Genomic DNA, 22,431 nt, shown 5'->3' with positions numbered 1-22,431 from the left:
TTGGGAGAAACCCATGGAAGTTTGCACATGTCTATGTGTGGTCAGCCAGATGATGTTAGGAACCCCTTTCCCTGTTTCCAGATCTCTAATGGGAATGGGGAAGCAGAGCTAACCCGAGAGATGCTGCAAGCTCGCTTCACCAACCTGACCGAGCTCATTGGCCACTCGATCTATGCAATTACGACGGTTTTGACAGAGTCCGGTGAGTAACGGCTCACTCCAGAGAGGCACAGAACAAAGTCCTCTCCACAGGAAGAATGTAATATAGACAGACTGGCCTAGGCCCAGACAAATTGGAGAACTGGGCCCAAAAAAATCAGGTTCAACAAGGACAGAGCCCTGCACTTGAGGGAAGAATCCCAAGCATCGTTACAGGCTGGGGACCAACTGGCTAAGTAGCAGTGCAGCAGAAAAGAATAAGAAGCTGGACATGAGCTAACAATGTGCCCTTGTAGCCAAGAAGACTAACAGCACTTTGGGGTGCATTAGGAGGAGCATTTCCAGCAGATCTCAGGATGTGATTATTTTCCCTTCTATTTGGCACTGGTGAGGCCACATTTGGAGTATGGCGTCCAGTTCTGGGTGCCCTCTGCTACTGTGGAAAGAGTGTGGGTGTACTGGAGAGAATCCAGTGCAGGGCAACAAAAATGATTTGGGGGCTGGAGCACGTGACCTGTGAGGAGCGGCTGAGGCATTTGGGCTGATCTAGTTTGCAGAAGAGAAGAGTGAGGGGTGATTTGATATCAGCCTTCAACTACATGAAGGTGGTTCCAAAGAGGATGGAGACAGGCCGCTTCTCAGCGGTGCCAGATAGCAGAAGGAGCAGTGGTCTCAAGTTACAGTGGGGGATGTCCAGGTCGGATATCAGGAGCGATGATTTCACCAGAGGGTGGTGAAGCACTGGGACCAGTCACCTAGAGAGGTGGTGAAATCTCCATCCCTACAGATTAAGTCCCATCTTAACAAAGCCCTGGCTGGGAGGATTTAGTTGGGGTTGATCATGCTTTGAGCAGAGGGTTGGACTCGACAACCTCCTGAGGTCCCTTCCAGCCCTAGGGCTCTGACATTGACTGTCTGTTTTCTCTGGGTGCAATTCAAGACACAGCTTTTGGTCTATGGCTTAGCTCCCACGTACCTTGGAAATATCAGGCCCAAGGCTTCTGTTAATTACAATGGCATAATGAGACTGTAACCCTCCATAATTGATTTCTGATGGACAGCAGGAAAGACTAGATCAGCATTAGTCCAGAAACTATTTTTCTTCACCCACCCTGTGGCTTCTCTCTGCAGGCAGTGACATGGTGGAAGCGGAGCTAACGGGAATTAACATTGTGACGTCTCCCTATCAGATCCACTTCACCAAAACGCCCAAGTACTTCAAACCGGGGATGCCCTTTGAGCTCATGGTAATTGCTCTCCTGCTTTTAACGGGAGACAAAGGGCCGGGTCCGTGCCTCCGCTGTTCCCAATTCATGCTGGCGCTATGGAGATCGGAATCCGGCTCAAAGCTGACTGTGCAGGGAGCCATGCGGTGGCTCTGGATGCAGAATAGGTCATGAGGTCACGCAGATGCCTTAGGACCATGGTACTTCCTGGGCCTTGCACCAGTAGTGGGTGCTTCAGGCTTTAGACATTCCAGGGTTGCCAAGTGTCCAGTTTTGGACCAGGGCGCCCGGTCAGCATTAAAAGTCTGGTTGGTGCAGGCGTGGCAGGCTCCCTGCCTGTCTCCATGAGTGTGTCTGGCTCCTAGATGCAGGGATAGCCAGAGATGCTCTCTGTGCACTGCCCCCACCCTGCACGCCGGCTCTGCAGCTCCCATTGGCTGGCAACCACACCCTCTAGGCAAAGGTAGTGTGTGCAGAGACCCCATGGCCAACTCGGCACCCAGGAGCTAGAGGGACATGTCGGCAGCTTCCTGGGAGTCACTTGAGGTAAGCACTGCCTGGAGCCCACATCTGGAACCTGCTCCTGGGCTGAGCCCCAAGCCATCTCCTGCTGCACAAAGCTCCCTCTGCCCTGCCCCTCCCCTCCCTTTGGGGAGGGGTAGAGCATTGGCCTGCTAAACCTAGGGTTGTGAGTTCAATGCTTGAGGAGGCCATTGAGGGAGGGGGGCAAATAAATGTCAGGGATGGTGCTTGGTCCTGCTAAGAGGGCAGGGGACTGGACAAGATGACCTCCTGCCGTCCCTTCCAGCTCTAGGAGAGGTGTATCTCCTGTCCCCACGCCCTTGCCTCAGCCCCGAGGCCTCTCCTGCACACTGAACCCTGCAATTCTGGCCTCACCCTGGAGCCTGCACCCCTCCCGCCCCCAAACCTCCTGCCTCAGCCTGGTGCAAATGACCTAGTGAGCGAAGGTGGGGGTGGAGTGAGGAGGTACGGGGCCTTGGGGATGGGGTGGGGCTGCTGGGAAGGGGCAGAGCATGGAGTGAGGCTGAGGTCCCTCCCAAGGGCAGTTCAGGGCAGCACTCTGCAACCTGCGCTTTGCAGCGGGTGGGGGGCCCTCAGCAGCCTCACCCCCAACCTCCCTATGCTCCCTGAACCTTCGCTGGGGGTCAGAGGGGACCAGGCTGGGGCCAGGGCATACTGCAGTGGGCTGGGGGGTGGCTTCAGCCCCTGTTGCCATGGTGACTGGGGGAGGGGCCTGATCCCTGCTGCCTCCAGTAATCCCTGTGCTCACGTAGCTCGGGGGCAGGGGGAGGGAGCTTCGGGGAAGGGGGACAATGGAGGCAGGCAGGGCAGAGCCTGAGGAAAGGGGGGTTGCCCGCTGCCCTGCTAAGGAACAGGGACTGGTTCCAGCTCTCCGCTGGGCTGGGCACCCCAGGGCAGCTTGTCTCTGGTTGTGCGCCCCCTCTCGGAGGCGCAGCTGTGGGCGACGGGTGTCGGAAGGGGGAAGGCCAGGCGCTGCCCACGTCTACCAGAGGCCGCCAGGTCCCCCAGCCTGCTCCTGTCGGGGTCAGGCTGGGGGCCAGCCAGTGACTCCATCCCCTGGCTCCCCAGAGCTTTGGGGCAGGCTACAGCTGTGCCCCCTGGAGCTTCGGGGCCACCGGGGTGGCGGGGGCTTCGGGCGGAAGGGACATGGCTGTTGGGCAGGGGGAGGGGTCTTTCCTCCCCAAGCTGTGGGGTCACCCACTGCCCATGACCTCATATAGATGCGCCTGAGCCGGCTTCGCCCTGGCTAGTGCAGATAACAGCCGTCAGGTAACAGCAGGGAACAAGCCTGCCAGGGACCCTGGGTGTGTACTCAAGCCCAGGAGCAGGGCGGAAGCTCCCAAAAAGTGGGGGGATCCACTGGTGCCTGGACTGTGGGCTCTCTTCCCAAGCCACCCCTTCCCCGCCAAGCCCCTGCCCTCACATGTCCCTTTCTTCCAGACCTCCCCCCTTCCCTGAGCTCTTGTGACATCTCTTTCCACCCCACCCCTGCCAACCTCTCCCACGGTCCATCCTTACTGCCCCTCCCCGCCTGGCTCACCCTTACAGCCAGTAAAGCACGGAAGGGCCTAGCCATGGGGCCCCCTCCATTCCGACACCCTGGGGAGAGGGTGAGTGGAGGAGAATCGGGAATCAACAGCCCTGGGGAGCAGCAGGAATTTGCAGGGGGATAGACGGTTGCTAGTGTCAAACAGCCGAGGGCAGTGGAGTGGGAGGGTGGGGCAGCCATGGGACCGTTCTCTCGACGATTAATCCCCTTCCTGCCCAGGCCTACGTTACAAACCCCGATGGCTCGCCAGCGTACCGCGTTCCCGTGAAAGTCGAGGGCTCCCAAGATTCTAGGCTGACTCAGAGAGACGGGACGGCGAAGCTCATTATCAACACGCCCGGGGAACCTTCACCGTTACCCATCACGGCAAGTAATCCATGGGTGGCTGGGGGTGATGTGTGCACCCGCTGAACAGCGTCTGCCGGGTGACGCCCTGGCCCTGGTTTTTTGTCAGGGATAAGGGGCTGGTGACAAGGGGGATTTTGGTCGACAGAAGTCCGTCTACGCGGCTGCTTTGGTGGTGACCGAAGCCTCTGTCAAGACGGTGACCATGCGAGAGTATGCAGATGAGGCACACAATTTGTAAATTAGCACCTCATTTGCATTCTCGAGTGCCCTCATTTGCATGACCTTGCTGGCAGCGGCACACCGTGTAGACGGGGCCCATGAGCGTGAGGTGCTGCTAAAAGAATGAGGACTGGAGGTCACTCATTTTTCTTGGCTTTATGAACTAGCTTTTTGTTTATTTACAGACTTACAGTCCAGGCACTGGTTTTCACAAAAATGATGTAAATCTAAAGCAGCTGCACTGGAGCACCCCTGAATTTACACCAGTGTAAGGGAGAACAGAATCTGGCCCAGATGAATGTGTTAGACTCTACTTTCAGGTTCAAATTTAGTTTAGCTGACTTTCTTTTTTCCCCGGATCCTTCCAGGTAAAAACTGACCATAAGTCCCTCCCAGACAACCGCCAGGCCCGTAAGTCCATGTTGGCTGAACCTTATCAGACCGAAGGAGAGACTAAAAATTATCTCCACTTAACCGTCACCTCTACTGATGTCAAAGTTGGAGACTACTTAGTTGTGAACTTCCACATGAAAACTAGCAGCTCAGCTGTTGCGAACCAGATCCAGTACTTCACTTACCTGGTGAGTGTTGTGCTTCAGGTTTGTAGGTTCTCCTTTTCCATCCAGATGCTGAAGACTCCAGAGTGATGTAGAAGCAGAGCTTGAATGATGATAGCATATTTCTTAGTCCCTCCCTCATCTCCTATCAACGTGCTCTTAAAAACTCCAAAGGGGTTGAAAATATTTATTGGTAAGCCCCACATCAAGGGCCCAGGTTTTGCTGTTCTCAACCAATTCTGTCAATGCTAGATTTTAATGCATCAGTGAAATGTTTCCAGATGTCTTCCACTTGAAGTTCGTTGTTCTGAACAACCCATGTGCCATGTTTCCTTCTTAGATCCTGAACAAAGGGAAGATCATCCATGCAGGAAGACAGCCCAAGGAGGCTGGACAGACCCTGGTGACCATGTCCCTCCCCATCACTCCAAACCTCCTCCCTTCTTTCCGCCTCTTGGCTTACTACCAGAGAGGAAATTCAGAGCTCGTAGCAGACTCGGTCTGGGTGGATGTCCAAGACACCTGCATGGGAAGAGTAGGTTTATTTCCTCTGTGGTCTTGGCATGTTCAGACAAATCAACAATTGTTTTCACAAAATGAGTGTGACCATCTGTCCTGTGTTTTCCTGGGACAGTCCCTAATTTAGGCTGTCTCACAGATGTCCCAACTTTCAGAAACTAGGCAAATTGGCCCACGTTTCTTAGGGCTGCTGTTCCTTAGCCCTGGTGTCTCAGGGTGGCAGCTCCTGCTTCTCGGAAGCTGCTCTGTGGGACAGTTGCCCTATTCCCTGGTACCACCCGTGATCTTCGCCACAGGATGACTGCCTTGTTCCCTGGTGCCCCATGCATAGGGGAGGCGGGTCCTGTTGCCATGGAGCCCCTCCACAGCGTGGCTGCCTTGTTCCCCAGTATCCCATGCTTCAGGGACATAGCCCCTGCTGCCAAGCACCCCCACTGTGGGGCGGCTGCTGCATTCCCTGGGCCCCCTGCTGGGAGCCTGCAAAGCCCCTATTCTCAGCACCCCCACCAGGAGGTTGCGGAGCCCCCATCCCAGGTGCCTCACTGTGGGGCAGCAGCGCCCCTGCTGAGGAACCCTAACATGGAACAAAAGCCCCCCATCCCCAGAAGCCAGCGTCCCATATTTTCTATAGGTGAATGTGGTCACCCTACATAAAACCATCACTATTCTCTGTTGTGAAACTATCACTATTATCTTCTCTCTCCAATTTTCTGGCTTCTTTTTCCTCCTCTCTTAGCACAAGAGAGACCGGACCACTTTCGATCACGACTGGAGAAAAGAAATACACAAAAAGTCATTTTTAGGAATAGTCAGACAGTCAGCTCTCAGCATCCCTTGAGTCAATACAGGTTGAACCTCTGTAGTCCTGCATCTGATGAAGTGGGTCTTTGCGCGTGAAACCTCAGGCTCCAAAACATCTGTTAGTCTGTAAGGTGCCACAGGACTTCTTCTTGTTTTTGAAGATACAGACTAACTCGGCTACCTCTCTGATACTCTGTAGTCCGGCACCCTTGGGACCTGACCAGTACTGGATGAGAGAATTTGCCAGACTATGGGAGGCCAATATTGTCTAGCAGCATTTCCAACACCTCCCCTGTTTATTGGACTCTTAGACATTTAGGAATAAATTAGAAGTAAATAACAGCACAGAACACAGAGACCCAGGACGGGTGGCTGTAAACAAACTTTATGGGACTGCAGGACCATAAGTGGTCATCTGGCTAACTAAAATCATGCCGAATTACCAATCTTGCTGGAGGGGAGAGCTCCATGTTAGGGAGATTCAACCTGTACCGCAATTAAGAGATTCCTCAGAGGTGCAATAGAGAGAGAGGCATTAAGGTCCATAAATAGATTTCTCTGGAATCTAGAATCGGCTTCAGGTTTCCTCTACATTCTCATGTCAAGAACAGAAGGAAACTGCTTCCTCAGCCATAAAATAACCCCCTTGCTTCACCCTTCTCCAAATAGCTGGTGGTGAAAGGAGCCAGCGACGCAGACAATAAAGTCCACGCCCCGATGTCTTCAATGAACATCAAAGTGGAAGGAGATGCTGGCGCGCACGTCGGGCTGGTGGTGGTGGACAAGGCAGTCTATGTTCTGAACAAGAAGCACAAGCTGTCACAAATGAAGGTGGGACATGAAAGCACGAGCACCTTGACTGACCTGAGGTCTTGCATGCTGTGGAAAGTGCTGAGCTGAGATTTGCTCGGTACTAGCCAGCATTTTTTTGTTGGCAGGGGGGTTACTCTTTGGGGTGGGCTCTCCTTCGGACTCCTTCAAAGCCAGGTTCAGCCCATTCAGTCCTAAAATGGGACACCTTAAAGCAGTGGTGGGCAACCTGGGGCCTGCCCATGGCCCACCCAGATAATCTGGTTGTGGACCACGAGGCATTTTGCTGACATGGACTATCCGCAGGCACCTCCCCCTGCCATGCCCAGCGGCCGCGGTTCAGCCCATGGGAGCTGCAGTGGCGGCGTCTACGGACAGTCAGCGTCAGCTGCCCACAACTGCCAAAAAGAAATTCAGAGCTGCAAGCCACGCTGAGGTGAGGCCTTCCTCCCTCTGTGTCCGTTCTCACTCCAACACGGCGCTGCGATCTGCCATGGTACGGCAACGCAGCATTCTGGAGCAAGCTAGGAGTGTTCCCAAGTCAACCAACACGGGTTAGCGGGGCTCGCGCTCCAGGGACCTAGCAAAATTGCCAGGCCCCTGGGCAAGTGGGGATGGAGCCACGCTCCTGGAAGGGGTGGGACTTTGGTCAGGAGGGGCAGGGCTGTCCCTAGCCTCCTGCCAGCAGCCCTTCAACCCCACCCAGGGCTCCAGCTGTGATTAGAAGGGCCTGAAGCTCCAGCTGTCCCCACTGCCACTTTAGGAGCAGCTGGGAGCTCCAGGCCCTTCTGAATCACTGGGCTCCAAGGCAAATGCCCCTTTCACCCCACCCCCCCAGCATGCCGGCACTCTAAAAACAGCAGTGCAGCCCGGACTTTGAAACTGCAGCTTGCGCTGCCCCTTGGGTTCTGAAGCCCAGGCAGCGTGTGGGCTCCGGCCGAGTCCATAGCTTCTCAGCATTGCCTCCTCGGCTGTTTTTTAGAGCGCTGGCAAGTCTGTTGACCCCACTGGGAGGCTTGCTGGGGTAACCAGGTGTCCCGGTTGTATGAGGACTGTCCTGAGATTTGGTGCTTTGTGTTACGCAGGCACTTCCTGCTCCCCCCATCCTGAGTTTTCACACTTGCTCTCTGGTCAGCCTGCGACTCGCTCCAGAACACTGCCTAGCTGGTGTAGATGGAGCACTTTTCAGCCATAGCCGTCAAAGAGCAAAATCTAGTCTTCAGCCACTAAAGGGCTTTCAGATCCTTCTGGACAGAAGACGTTGTGTTGGACCCCTGTAGATGTCCAAGCCTGATATCTTAACACACTAGTGCCGTGTCTACACGTGCCCCAAACTTCAAAATGGCCACGCAAATGGCCATTTCGAAGTTTACTAATGAAGCGCTGAAATGCATATTCAGCACTTCATTAGCATGCGGGCGGCAGCGGCGCTTCGAAATTGACGCTCCTTGCTGCCGCGCGGCGCGTCCAGACGGGGCTCCTTTTCGAAAGGGCCCCGCCTACTTCGAAGTCCCCTTATTCCCATGAGCTCAGCGAGGGCTGAGCTGCCTATCGAGCAGCTGCTCCCCACGGATGGCCATGGTCCTGGGGGCCATGCCGCCGTACTGGCGGTTACTCTCCAGAGCTGGTACGCTTGTTGCCCCCCCGCTGTGGCCACTGTGGAGTATAACTGTCCCTGCTAGCAGGCCCCTCCCCTCCTGTTTGATGAAAAACAATCCCATTCCAAGCACATCCCATTGTCCTGGCACAACCAACCCCTGACCTTGCTTTAAGTTATGACAAGAGGAAGACATGCCCCTGACGAAGTGGGTCTTTGCCCACAAAAGCTTACGCTGGAAGAAAAAATCTGTTAATCTGTAAGATGCCATGGCACTCCTCATTGTTTTTCCCCACAAGAAGAAGCTGTCTACTGAATTTGGTGGTCCTAGCTCTTACCATCCAGGAGGAGTTCTTGGACAAACAGACTCGCAGACAGACAAACTCTCTCAGATAGATAATAGAAAATGACATTATTCATCACGATTTCCCATCGCCCTCTGCCCCCTCCTCACAGATTTGGGACACAGTGGAGAAGAACGACATTGGTTGCACCCCCGGTAGTGGCAAGGACAATAAGGGTGTGTTTGCAGATGCTGGACTGAGCCTTCAGACAAACATTAAGATTTCAACACCCCAAAGATCAGGTATCACTGATGCGCCTTGCTTACCTCCTCGTTCAATAACTAGCTTCATAGTCTGGCTGCTCTCTGGGGGGCTCTGGGTAATGGCAACTAGACCTCAAAACCTTCCACCGCCAAGACTTTGTTCTACTGCAACCCAGGACAGAGAGAATTTAAAAGTTGGCCTCCTGGTCTTCTGTTTGCTGGGACGGTTTCGATCCACCTCCCAGAGAACAACTGCCCAGAGAAGGCAGAGACACCTTATTGCCCTAATATAAAACCATAGTATGCCCCCATCTTGAATACTGCATGCAGATGTGGTGGTCTCATCTCCAAAACGATATAGTGGCATTAGAAAAGGTTCAGGAAAGGCCAACTAAAATAATTAGGGGATGGAACGGGTCCCCTATGAAGAGAGATTAGAGACGAGAACTTTTCCACTTAGAAAAGAGAAACTAAGGTGGGATAAGATAGAGGTATGTAAAATTAGGAGTGGTGTGGAAAAAGTGAACAAGGAAAATTATTTACTTGTACCCGTAATATCAGGACTACAGGACACCCAGGCTACGTCTACACGTGCACGCTACATCGAAATAGTCTATTTCGATGAATAACGTCTACATGTCCTCCAGGGTTGGCAACGTTGACGTTCAACTTCGACGTTGGGCAGCACCACATCGAAATAGGCGCTGCGAGGGAATGTCTACACGCCAAAGTAGCACACATGGAAATAAGGGTGCCAGGAACAGCTGCAGACAGGGTCACAGGGCAGACTCAACAGCAAGCCGCTCCCTTAAAGGGCCCCTCCCAGACACAGTTGCACTAAACAACACATGATCCACAGAGCCGACAACTGGTTGCAGAGCCTGTGCATGCAGCATGGATCCCCAGCTGCGGCAGCAGCAGCCAGAAGCCCTGGGCTAAGGGCTGCTGCACACGGTGACCATAGAGCCCCGCAGGGGCTGGAGAGAGAGCGTCTCTCAACCCCTCAGCTGATGGCCGCCATGGCGGACCCCGCTATTTCGATGGTGCGGGACGCGGATCGTCTACACGTGCCCTACTTCGACGTTCAACTTCGAAGTAGGGCGCTATTCCCACCCCCTCATGGGGTTAGCGGCTTCGACGTCTCGCCGCCTAACATCGATTTCAACTTCGAAATAGCACCGAGCACGTGTAGCCGTGACGGGCGCTATTTCGAAGTTAGCGCCACTACTCCGAAGTAGCCGGCACGTGTAGACGCGGCCCCAATGAAAGTAATGGGCAGCAGGTATAAAACAAATAAAAGGAAGTTCCTCTTCACGCAGCACCTGGCCACCCTGTGGAACTCCGGGCCAGAGGAGGCTGTGAAGGCCAGCACTATAATGGGGCTCAAAAAAGAGCTAGATAAAGTCATGGCAGTTCGGTCCGTCAATGGCTGTTTGCCAGGATGGGTAGGAACGGTGTCCCTAGCCTGTTTCTCAGAGGCTGGAGATGGATGGCAGGAGAGAGATTGCTTGATTGTTACCTGTTCAGTCCACTCCCTCTGGACCACTGTCAGAAGACAGGACACTGGGCTAGATGGACCTCTGATCTGACACAGTATGTCCATTCTTATGTTCTTAAGGCTGGTGGATCTGGACCAGGGTAGTCAATAGGCAGACCACTGGCCAAATCTGGAATGCCAGATGCTTTTGAATGGACCCCCAAATCTTATCAGCATCGGGTTGTTTTGTTTGTTGTTTTTTTTTTTTCCTTGGGTGTCTGGACCTTGATCCAGAAATGTGGGCCTTACCAGAAAATAATTGACTACCCCAGCCTAGAGTTTAGATAAGGACCAGGAATCGGGACTCCTAGGCTCTGTTCCCAGCTCTTGGAGACAGTGGGATAGGTCAGATGAGGCTCAGTAGGAATGAGCATTCAGGAAGCTTCAATTCCATTTGTGACTCTGCCACTTGTGAGGTTTTGGGCAGTCACATCACCGCTGCGTGCCCCCTCAGCTTTGCCGTCTACCAACCGGGGAGAGTGATGCTCACCTGGGTCCGGTGTTTTGGGGTCTTTGGCTGAAAGAGGCATGGGGGTGCAGCATGGATAAACTCCATGGCAGGAACCATCACCGCGGGGGTCATGGGAGACTCAGTGGAGATGCCAGGACGGGGTGGGTAACGGAGGCTCAGGTCCCCTCTGCCCAGGGCTTCGTTACGGTTCTCTTCTCTTCCTGCAGATCCAGAGTGTCCTCAGCCAGGCAAGCGCCGGCGTCGCTCTGCTCATCTTGTTGAGTACAAGGCGAACCAAGGTAGGTACAGGCGAGGTGGAGATCCGCTTCTCAAGCGCGACTGACATCGGGCGCTTTAGCGGAAGGTAAAACTCCCACCCTGCCCAATGCACCTGCTGCCTAGTGAAGGGGTGGGGAGCCTATGGCCTGTGGGCTGGATCCCTGGACCTGGCCCACGAGGCTTGAGGCTTTTCCCACACCAGGGCCGCAAGCCAGCGCTGGCGCTCCAGCCACTTGGGGGGCACCAGCACCGGATGGCTCACGCCACTGCAGGGAAGGGGAGGAGCCCCAAGCCTCACGGGCCTGATCCAGGCAAGCCAAGGCTGCATCCAGTCCACAGATCCTACCAGCAGATGGGGTAGTGGCTCTGTGTGCAGGCACCACAGCCAATGGGAGTGATGGGGGATGATGCTGCTAAGGAAATACCATACCCCTAGCCCACTCCTGCACCCCATCTCCTGCCCAGACCCTACATCGCCATTCCCTGAAGCCCATTTCTGTGCATGAACCCCTCGTTTTTGGCCCCACCCCAAAGCCTAGGAGGATCCCACAAGGTCTACTTGTCCCAGTCCTGCTAGGTCCTGGGAAGAAGCCTCTTTCTGCTTTTCAGTTGGGGGCCACATCTGTGAGGTTTGGCTTTTCACTTGTGTGTGGGCCCCCAACCCAAAAAAGGTTCCCCCCTCAACTCCTGGCTTGGTGCCTTGTTGTCCCTGAGAAAAGATGGGGGGGCGCTGGGTGATTTGAGATGTCCCTGGTGCTGTCTGGAATAAGAGAGAATGAGGGAAGTGGAGACGGTTTAAGAGGGAAGATAACGTGCACTCCTAGGGACTGGAAGAGGACAAGGAGGAAGGTGCATCCCCCCCACCCCCAAGCGTGCGCTAGTCCCCTTCTTCTGTTGCTTTTTTTGGTGTTGCTCTTCTCTGTTTGGCCCCTGCACTGTGTGAATTACACCAGCTTCAGCTCTGGGCTGGATGCTCATTTGCATGAACCGCTCAGACAATGCCAGGCCCATAGTGGAAAAATTCTCCTGGTGGGTGGGAATTTCCCATAAAATCAGCAAAAGATGTGTGTTTGTGTCAGCCCGCCCCACTCCATCTCCACTGTAGGCGACTGCTCAGAGGTTGGGAAGGGTATGAAGGCTGAGAGAACCCAGAATGGGGTGTTCTCCTTCCCCGTAGGGATGGAGATTCCGCCACCTCTCTAGGTAACACGTTCCAGTCCTTCACCACCCTCCCAGTGAAATAGTTTTTCCTCTTATCCAACCTCCCCCTCCCCGTCTGTAGCTTCAGACCATTGCTCCTTGTTCTGCCATCTGTCACCACTGAGAACAGCCTCACTTCATCCTCTTTAGAGCTCCCCTTCAGGAAGTTGAAGGCTGCTATCAATCGCACCTCACTCTTATCTTCTGTAAACTAAATAAGCCCAAATCTCTCGGCCTCTCCCCATTGGTCATGTGCTACAGACTCCTAATAATTTTGTTGTCCTCTGAACCCTCTCCAGCCTGTCCACATCCTTTTTGTAAGGAAGGGGCAGGGAGCAGAACAGGACACAGTATTTCAGATGTGGCCTCACCAGTGTGAAATAAAGGGGAATAATCACTTCCCTAGATCTACTGGCAGTGCTCCTACTAATGCAGCTGCACGTGCCGTTAGCCTCCTTGCTACAAGGACACGTTGTTGACCCATTGTGATGGGGTTCGGGGTCCCCCAAGCTCTGCACCCTGTCTGCAGGCAGGAGCAACTCTCACTCAGCAGGAGAACAGCGGGTTTATTAGCCGACAGGACACAGCATTGTACAGAGGAGTCAGTACAGCAGGCAGAGACAGCCAGTCCCATCCATGTTGGGGAGAGGAGGCCCTCAAGGGCCCCCAGAACCAGGGCTTGCCCCCTCCTTGGTCTTGTGCTCTCTCAGCCCACACTCACTGCTTCCCAACTCCCAGTTCCAATTCAAACCCCTCAGGATCCACCTCCTCCTTTGTCTCTAGCACAAAGGTGTTACCTGGTCATCAAGGTTACCCTCAGCAGAAGACCCACACCCTCTGTGAGCCCCCCCCCCCCCACACACACACAGGTATCCCCCACTCCATCACACCCATGTCCAGCTTCTCCTCCACTGTAATCCCCTGGTCCTTTTCTACAGAACTTGGGCTTAGCCACTCAGTCCCCAGCCTGTAGCAATGTTTGGGATTAAGTCATCCATGCAGGACTCTGCACTTCTCCTTGTTAAACCTCATCAGAGCATTCCCTTGCTCTGACCAGCCCTCAGAGGCAGGAGGGAATCTGGAACCCAGTTTCAGGAGACCTAAGCCAGGAGTGATGAGCATGGGGTGGGTGAGAGTCACTCACTGGCAGAGGTGGGTGAATGTAAAGGGTGTCTACTCTGGGTTCACACACACTCTGAGGGCTGGGAGAAGGTGCGAGTTTCACCAGTTTGGCTTTCCCTTGCCATTAGCTCTTCTCTGTTAGAGAGTAAAAAGGTCCTTGTGGGTCACAACAAGCTGAGCAGAAGCTCAGCAGGTCAGGCCTTGTGGTTTGTACATTTCAGTGGCAAAGTACCAGGACCAAGCCGTGAAGAAATGCTGCGAGGATGGGATGTATGAGAACCCCATGGGGCACAGCTGTGAGAAGCGGGCTGGGTACATCCTAGACACGGCCGAGTGCAAGAAAGCCTTCCTCGACTGCTGCAACTACATCAAGAAAATCCGTGATGAGCGGCAACGGGAGTTCCTCCTGGAACTGGCAAGAAGCAAGTACCAGCATTGCACATCACTTGGGGAAGAATATTGGACCACACGAGTCAGTCACTGAGTGAGATCTGTGACATAGTCTCAGAACACTAGAACTGGGAGGGACATCAAGAGGTCATCAAGTCCAGTCCCCTGCCTTCATGGCAGGACCAAGCACCATCTAGACCATCCCTGTTAGAACAGGCTGGATAAATATCTTAAATCTCTCCAACGATGGAGATTCTACAACTACTCTAGGCAATTTATTCCAATAATTAGCCACCCCGACAGATAAGAAATTTTTCCTAATGTCCATTCTAAACCTTTCTTGTTTAAAATTTAAGCCCCTCGCTGCTTTTCCTATTTTCAGAGGCTAAGGAGAATAAATTTACTCCCTCCTCCTTGTAACGCCTTTTTAGGTACTTGAAAGCTGCTGGCATGTCCCCTTCTCTTTTTTCAAACTAAACCGACCCAATTCTTTTAATCATCTCTCACAGGTCATATTTTCTAGGCCTTTCGTCATTTTAGCTGCTCTTCTCTGGACACTTTTTCTTTCCAATTTCTCCCCATCTTTTCTAAAATGGGGGGCCCGGACCTGGGCATAGTGTTCCCGTTGAGGCCCAGTCAGTGCAGAGTAGAGCAGAAGAATTAGAACATAAGAACAGCCATACTGGGCCAGACCAAAGGTCCATCCAGCCCAGTAGCCTGTCTGCTGACAGTGGCCAGTGCCAGGTGCCCCAGAGGGGATGGACTGAAGGCAACGATCAAGTGATTTGTCTCCTGCCATCCATCTCCAGCCTCTGACAATCAGAGGCCAGGGACTCCATTCCTAATAGCCTTTTATGGACCTAACCTTCATGAATTTATCTTGCTCTTTCTTAAATTCTGTTATAGTCCTAGCCTTCAGTCTCCTCTGGCAAGGAGTTCCACAAGGAGTTACTTTGCATGTCTTACTCACAACACTCCAGAATCATGTTTGCTTTTCTCTGCAACAGCATCACACTGTTGACTCATATTCATTGTGGTTCACTATGACCGTTTGATCCCTCTCTGCAGTTCTGGGTTCACACACACTCTGTGAGGGCTGGGAAAAGGGGCAAGTTTCCCCACTTTGGCTCTCCCGTGCCATTAGCCCTTCTCTGTTAGAGCAGAGAGGTTCTTATGGGACACAACAGGGTGTCCCTTCCCGTTTTGTATGTGGGAAACTGCTGGTTCCTTGCTAAGTGCACCCCTTTGCTTTTGTCCTGCTTGAACTTCATCCTGTTTGCCCCGGACCACTTCTTCAGTTTGTCCAGAGCTCTTGGAATTCTGACCCTCTCCTCCAAAGCACTTGCCGTGTTCTGGAGCATGGGCAGCTGGAAGAGACTGGCCATCTGGGGAAGCAGCCAAAACCAGGTCATTCTGGGAGATGGGAGCAGAGGGTGAAATTAGGCAGCCCAATGTGGGCAGCTGGGACTTTTCCATCTCCAGCCTCCTACTTATACTCCAACCCCAGAACATGGTGGCATCAAAACGTAACAGTCTATGCCATGACATCCCTGCCATCCTATGGTGCCTCAATGCAGGGCATTGAGGACTTCACAGCTCAGCTAACTGCCCCGGCTTTTCTATCCCAGGTGAGACTGATGATTGGATCTTAGAAGATGAAGATATTACCTCAAGAAGCCAGTTTCCAGAGAGTTGGTTGTGGATAGTGGAGACGCTGAACGAGATACAAGACAAAGATGGGTAAGAGTGCATAGAGGGATGGCTCTCAGAGGGCTAGATCCACAGTGGGTGTAAATCAGTAAGCTCTACTGACCTGGCCCACTGTATTTTGCTATAGTTTGCCCCCAAACCAAAGGGGGTCCAGCCACTGCTTATAGCTGGTCAGGATCCCAAGGTCAGATATCATTTAAAGATGGGTGGATTTAGAATGTAGGCCCTGGGGCTGAGAATGTCCAGGAGACCCAGCTTCTTCCTTCTCAGAGTTGAGACTCTGCCTTTCTGTCCTTGTAGCATTTCTTCCAAGACATTGCATATTCACCTAATGGATTCCATCACAACCTGGGAGGTGCTGGCTGTAAGCCTCTCTGAAACCACAGGTGAGGAGCACAGCCCACTTCTTGAAGTGAGCCAACAGAAATTCTGATTGGGGGGGGGGGGAAAGAGAACTCCAGGAAACCACGGACTTGAAAAACGTCCCAGTGAGACGTAACAGCCCAGCCGATGGCAAACAGCCTTCAATATTAAAGCATAAAGCCTGCTGGTTCTGATCCCAGGGTCCTTTCCCACTGCAGGGATCTGCGTGGCCGACCCCTACGAGATAACAGTGATGAAGGAGTTTTTCATCGACCTCCGGCTGCCCTACTCCGTAGTGAGGAATGAGCAGGTGGAGATCCGGGCCATCCTCTACAACTATTGGCAAAACGACATCAAGGTAAAGTCCTGGCTGGCACCCAGACACTGCATTGTTAGGTGCATGTTGGACATGCTGTTAGATCCGCGATGGCTCAACTAGAAATCGCCGTGCCACAAATCGAAGTACAGCCCCTCGCCGCATGAGTCCAGGGGAGACTAAGGGTACGTCTATACTAAGCAGAAGACCCACCTGGTCAGGATTGATCCTCTGGGGTCCGATTTAGCATGCCTAGTGGGGACATGCCAAATCAAACCATTGGGGGTTCAGTCAACCCCGGTACTCCTCATTCTCCTGAGGAGTAAGGGACGTCGACGGAAGAGTTTCTCCCATTGACCTCCCTCTGTGAGGACAGCCTGATGCACCAGTCGTCGATAGGTCGATTCCAGCTCAGCAATTGTTGTAGCTGGAACTGTGTATCTAGCATTGACTTACCGGCCTAGTGTGGACCTGCCCTGAGCCCCCCCGACAGGAGGTTTTGCACCCTTTGAAACACTGCAGGAGCGTTGCTCTGTGCAGCTTCTGAGGGCTGCGGGGTGGGGGGAGGCAGCTGCACGCTGTGGGGAGCCCGAAGGTCTGGCTGCCCTTGTCTCACCCCTTCCACCTGAGCCTCTGTCCCTTCTGGTGGCGCGCATCTCACCCCCCACGCGCGCACATGGCAGTGGGCCCTGCTGAGTACAGATGGGGCCTCGGGGGGAGGAGGCTGAGCAGAGGCAAGCTGTGGGGTGGAGCAGGGGCTGGGGCCACGTTCCAGGCGCTGGTGCATCTCCCACGCTGTTAGGGAGGGTCTGGTGCTGTGGCCCAAGCTCCTCAGATGTGGGGGGTCACACGCTGCTCATGCCACGCTCGTTCTGCTCTGAAAGAGAGACCCGAAAATGATCGGGTCAGCCCAGGTCACACTGACTCCGCTGGCCGTGTGAGCTCACAGAAGGCCCTTCCCAACATGGGGGCTGCTTGGAGCCTCTCTAAAACGTGTTGGCCGTTTCACTTCCCAATGGGATCAATGCCTGAAAGGTGGGCTTGCCGGCCCACTAGGGGTCGCTGGGCTGGGAGAGGAAAGACTTTCAGACATTGTTAGGAGGGAGAGACCCAGGATTTTTGTCTCTAACAAACCCCCTCCGTCGAAAGGAAAAGTGGAGACAAATACCCACTGAAATCCCACAGAGCTGTGACAGCCATGCAGGGTCAGACCAATGGTCCATCTGGCCCACAGCTAACTCGTGGCGGCACTCGAGAGGTGTACTGCCTCCCTGTGCCCCCGCCAAATCTTTAATTGCTAAATAGTGTCCCTTCATGCCACGCCCCCAGGCCCTCTGGGTGGCTGTCCCTGCACCCTCCCCTGGCGCCAGCCACCTGTGCTGTAACCCATTGCCCTGCCTTCCAGCAGAGGCCAGTGCCAGACGACTGAGGAAATGAACAGAACAGGATGATGATGATTCCGCAGTTCATCCCCAGCCATCCTGTCCCAGACCCTGTGCACTGGGTTACACCTGACCATCCTGGCTAACTCCATTGAGGGATCCACCCTACCTAAACCTGGACTCACAAAACACTAGAACGGGAAGGGACCTCGAGAGTTCATAGAGTCCAGTTCCCTGCCCCCTTGGCAGGAGCAAGCACCGTCTAGACCATCCCGGACAGATGTCTGTCTAACCTGCTCTTAAATATCTCCACTGATTGGAGGTTCCTCAACCTCCCCAGGCAATTTGCTCCAGTGTTTAACCCCCCTGACAGGTAGGAAGTTTTTCCAACCTAAACCTCCCTTGCTGCAACTGATTTTCAGCAGCACGTGAGGCAGGAATTCAGTCCCGCCCCTCCTCCCCCATACAGCCAGGAGCTTGCTCAAAGCTATGCTGCCTGGGGATTAGCAAAAGACCAGCTAATGCTGTCAGCCACCACCCGAACAGTAAAGCTCTGCACCTTTAATTTATTTACTAATGAAGCTGTTGTGAGCAGGACTATCAGAGTCTCACCGGCGCTCGGACTGTATGCAGAAGTCAAAAAGTCGAATTTCAGCACTCCGCGTTGGAAAGGTTGCTGACCCCTAGGCTCTAGGGCCTCCCAGTCTGGATCCTTTGGCTTCGTTACACGTCAGCCAGCGCTTTTCAGGACCTGTTGTGGGACTTGTTCTTGCAAAGATGCTGCAAGATGCTGAGCACCTTCAGCTTACCAGGGCATTCAGCACCTGGCAGGACTGGACCCGCAGACCCCAGCAGCAGTTTGCAATGGAGAGAACTGCTCTCTTTTGCTTCTCATACTCATAAACCCGTTCTCTTCTCAGGTCCGAATGGAGCTGATCCACAATCCGGCTTTCTGCAGCGCGGCCACTTCCAAAGCAAAATACCGGCAGACCCTGGAAATCACGGCCATGTCTTCCCGGGCAGTGCCACTAGTCATCGTCCCGCTGGAGCTGGGGTTGCACGACATTGAGGTCAAAGCAGCCGTCTGGGGCACATATGTGGGTGATGGAGTGAGAAAGAAGCTGAAGGTTGTGGTATGTACTGGGTCCCAAGCCCACAGCGGGTGGCCAGGTTGTCTTTGGAGTCTGCTCTACCTAACTGCGTAAGTTAGCACCTACATCCTTGGCCACTCCTTGACCTCTGCTGCAGTGAGCACAGCAGCCTTGTTAACAGCTGAGCTGCTGTGTGTAACTCTGCAGGATCTCACATGAGAGAGCCAAGTTCAGCTGCTAAGCCCCTCCTGCAGGGATGGCCAACCAGTTAGGGACTAAGAGCCGCGGATAAAGTGCAAAGAGCCACATGGGTAGAGTGCAAAGAGTCACGTATACATGTTTTTTATCAATCAGTTGATAGAATACGTGGCTCAGTGCCCTCCCCCAGAGCCAGGCACCTCCAGCCCTCCCCTGCTCCAACCCAACACCCTTCCCCTCCCTCACAGCCAGGCATCCCCAGCCCCCTACTCAGATTCGATGCCAGTGACTCACCAGAGCCACCGCCATGTGCTTCTCCCACCATGAGCTGGGGTGCATGTACAGAACAGCGGATGGCAATCCTGACTCACGGCTCTGAGCAGGAGCCACATTTAATTGCTCAAAGAGCCCTAAGCTGGCCACAGGTGCCCTTGTGTCTTGTTGCTTGGACAGCATGCGCTGGAAGCAGCAGCATCCTCAGGATCCAATTCTGCGGTGTGCTGGAAAACATCAATGGTATATCTGAAAGAACCATCTCTCAAGTCCGCATTGCACAAGAAAGTTGGTCCTGTGGTTAGATTACTGACCTAGAGCTTAGGAGACTTGAATTGATTCTTTGCTGTGCCACAGACTCTGTGTGATCTTGGGCAAGTCACTTACTCAGCTTATCAATTACCCGTCTGGGACTGTTAGTGCTGTTCTGCCTCTCTGGGAAGTCCTGAGCCTAGATCTCTGCAAAACAGGAATTCCTGTGGCACCTTATAGACTGACAGCCTTTTTGGAGCATAAGCTTTCGTGGGCAAAGACCCGCTCCGTCAGATGCATGCATCCGACGAAGAAGGTCTTTGCCCATGAAAGCTTATGCTCCAAAGTATGTTAGTCTATAAGGTGCCACAGGACTTCTTGTTGTTTTCCAAGATACAGATTAACGCGGCTACCTCTCCGATACTAGATCTGTGCAGGATCCTGAAGCACTCAGATTTTTAAATTGCATCAAAAATCATGTTAAAATTATATAATGCACAGAGGAAGAAAGGAGTGTCTGTCCTTCTGAGTGTCATGCTTGGAAAATCCAAAAGTACAAATGGTTTGTTTAAAAGCCAAACAACACATGCAGTACATAACTGGGAATAATGCAAAATTAGATTAGCAAATCTGAAGATACAGGTGTAGTTCTGCCTGTGCAGCAGCCTTATTTTGAAATAAGCTGTTCCAGAACAGCTATTCCAAAATAGTTTATTTTGAAATAACACTTCTACCCACAAAATGCATTTCGAAACCTCCTTAGCTATTTCAAAATAGATCGTCTACACGCAACCAATACTCTTCCTAAACAGAGCTATTGGATGCACTACGGCTTATTTTGAAATAGACTCTATTCCCTGTCTACGCAACGCTTCTTTCAAAAGGGGTTAAAATAGGCACTGTTCCTCATGGAATGAGGTTTACGTGCTCTCTGGCCTCTTCTATTCCAGGCAGGTGGAAGGGCTCACCCACCCTGGGGCCCAAGGTAAGGTGGGTGGTGGGTTTGGCCAAGGGGGGGAGGGGCAAATCCTAGGGCTGCATACTGGGCACGTCTCAGCTCTGACTTCCTGCGTGGCTAGGGGGCAGACCCAAGGGGGAAGAAGTAGGGCTGGGGTGGGGCCACAGGGGGGAGTGGGACCTTACGGGTCCTCCTCTTTTAGGAAGAATCATCACCAGCCCTGTCCTGGGACCAACCTGTTCACAACAACACAGCATATAATGCTAGTTACACTCTGATTGTGTGGCCTGTTCTTCTTCTTTCCTAGCCTGAAGGGATGAAAATGACGAAATCTGTTACTTCCATTGTATTGGATCCAGCCGCAACAGGCGAGTAACCCCAATGGGTCTTTATATAGCGCCGTTCATTCCACGAGAGCTCCGGGAGCGCTCCCCCAGGAGCCAAGCAAGGGCATCTCATTTGCAGAGCCCTCCTCTCTTTCTGGTGTTTCACCCAGTTTGCCTCAGGCATCGCAGAAAACTTCTGCCCCTGACATACAATTGTGCCTGGGAAGTCTGAAATGGATCGCGGCGGAGGGGGAGGGTGATGTGCGAGGCTGAGAATGGAAGATTTGCATCAGTTCCATGGAATACCCTACGCTTGTTTCAAATGTGTGTGAAATACCAGCACTACTTTGGGCCCCTCTCTCGTCTGCACACAGTCGTATAACACTGAAGCCTTCTAGCCAGCTGAGGGACTTCAATGTAGTGTGGTCTCTGTCCCCGTGTTCCCTGTAAGCTGAGCGCTTAGGCAGCCACCCAGGAGAGATTCACGTGCCTCTGAGCAAAGCACCCACAGTCACCCGCTGCCGGAAGCATGTGTTTCCACTGGTGGTGCGCATCTGCCCATGCCTCTCTGCACAGAACAAAATTTATTCCACCCATGGATGGAAAAAAACTTAGCGGGACCACTGATATGCACCTCACCCTCTGTAATGCATTTACCCCTACAACACCTTAATGTGATAGGAAATGCTCTTATTCCCCTTTTACAGCTGGCAAAACTGAGGCACAGCGCTATTAACCTCTAGCCCAATGTTACGTATGGCATCTGCACCAGAATAAGGGATAAATCTAGGTTCTCAGTCCAAGGATGATAATTTATTCTGTGGACCATCCTTCCTCTCAAAGGACTTACACTGTTCAAAACACATAGATTTTGGTCACACGATGTTGTGTGCGCTTATAAGCAGTTTAATAAAGAATTAAAAGTTTTACCGTGTGTTATAAGCATAGTGCAGACATGAGCAGTGTGTGTGGCAGCTGTTGGCAGAAGGTGTTACAGATGTTTATAAGCAACATATTGATCTACTGGACTCTACCAATCTATAACAATTAACCATTTCTTCAAACATGTAATGAAATGTTATCCATCCCTTATATTTTAGCTGTTTCATGCTCCTAATTATTTGTGTTGCCCTTTTCTGAACTTTTTCCAGTGCCAAGGTATCGTTTTTGAGATAAGGCAACCACATCTGCACGCAGTCAAAAAGCAAAAAGAATCTTAGGAAACCTTAAAAAGGGGATAAATAATAAGACAGAAAATATCATATTGCCTCTATGTAAACCCCTGGTACATCCACACCTTGAACACTGTGTCCAGAAGTGTGGTCACCTCATCTCAAAAAAGATATATTGGCATTGGGCAAGGTTCAGAAAAGATCCACAAAAATGATTAGGGCTATGAATATCTGCCGTAGGAGAAGAGATTAATAAAACTGGGACTTTTCAGCTTGGCGAACAACTACTAAAGAGGGATATGACAGAGATCTATAAAATCAAGACTGGTGGGGAGAAGGTAAATAAGGAAAATTTGTTTACTTGTTCCCATAATACAAGAACTAAAGGCTACAAAGTGAAATTAATAGAAATCAGGTTTAAAACCAACAAAATGAAGTATTTCTTCACACAGTCAATCTGTGGAACTCCTTGCCAGAGGATTTGTGAAGTCCAGGATTTTAACAGGTTTCAGAAGAGAGCTACATAAATTCATAGA

The 22,431-nt window shown here is 52.5% G+C and overlaps 1 protein-coding gene across 1 annotated transcript in view; it reads left to right on the top strand.

Annotated features, from left to right (window-relative positions):
• The window catches only part of LOC142003419 (complement C3-like), a 78,155-nt gene that overhangs the window by 18,262 nt on the left and 37,462 nt on the right, over positions 1-22,431 (top strand). Inside the window, exons 9-22 of the mRNA XM_074980378.1 lie at positions 82-202; positions 1,291-1,406; positions 3,697-3,843; positions 4,413-4,625; positions 4,942-5,136; positions 6,591-6,752; positions 8,785-8,914; positions 11,091-11,162; positions 13,686-13,886; positions 15,483-15,594; positions 15,865-15,950; positions 16,146-16,285; positions 18,546-18,758; positions 20,705-20,765. Coding sequence (XP_074836479.1) covers positions 82-202; positions 1,291-1,406; positions 3,697-3,843; positions 4,413-4,625; positions 4,942-5,136; positions 6,591-6,752; positions 8,785-8,914; positions 11,091-11,162; positions 13,686-13,886; positions 15,483-15,594; positions 15,865-15,950; positions 16,146-16,285; positions 18,546-18,758; positions 20,705-20,765 — 1,969 coding nt within the window. The remainder of the gene's footprint in view (positions 1-81; positions 203-1,290; positions 1,407-3,696; positions 3,844-4,412; positions 4,626-4,941; positions 5,137-6,590; positions 6,753-8,784; positions 8,915-11,090; positions 11,163-13,685; positions 13,887-15,482; positions 15,595-15,864; positions 15,951-16,145; positions 16,286-18,545; positions 18,759-20,704; positions 20,766-22,431) is intronic.

Source organism: Carettochelys insculpta, chromosome 29, assembly GCF_033958435.1.
Source record: "Carettochelys insculpta isolate YL-2023 chromosome 29, ASM3395843v1, whole genome shotgun sequence".
Taxonomy (NCBI): domain Eukaryota; kingdom Metazoa; phylum Chordata; order Testudines; family Carettochelyidae; genus Carettochelys; species Carettochelys insculpta.
The sequence above is the reverse complement of the archived record's forward strand: the minus strand, read 5'-3'. Positions and strand labels throughout refer to the sequence as shown.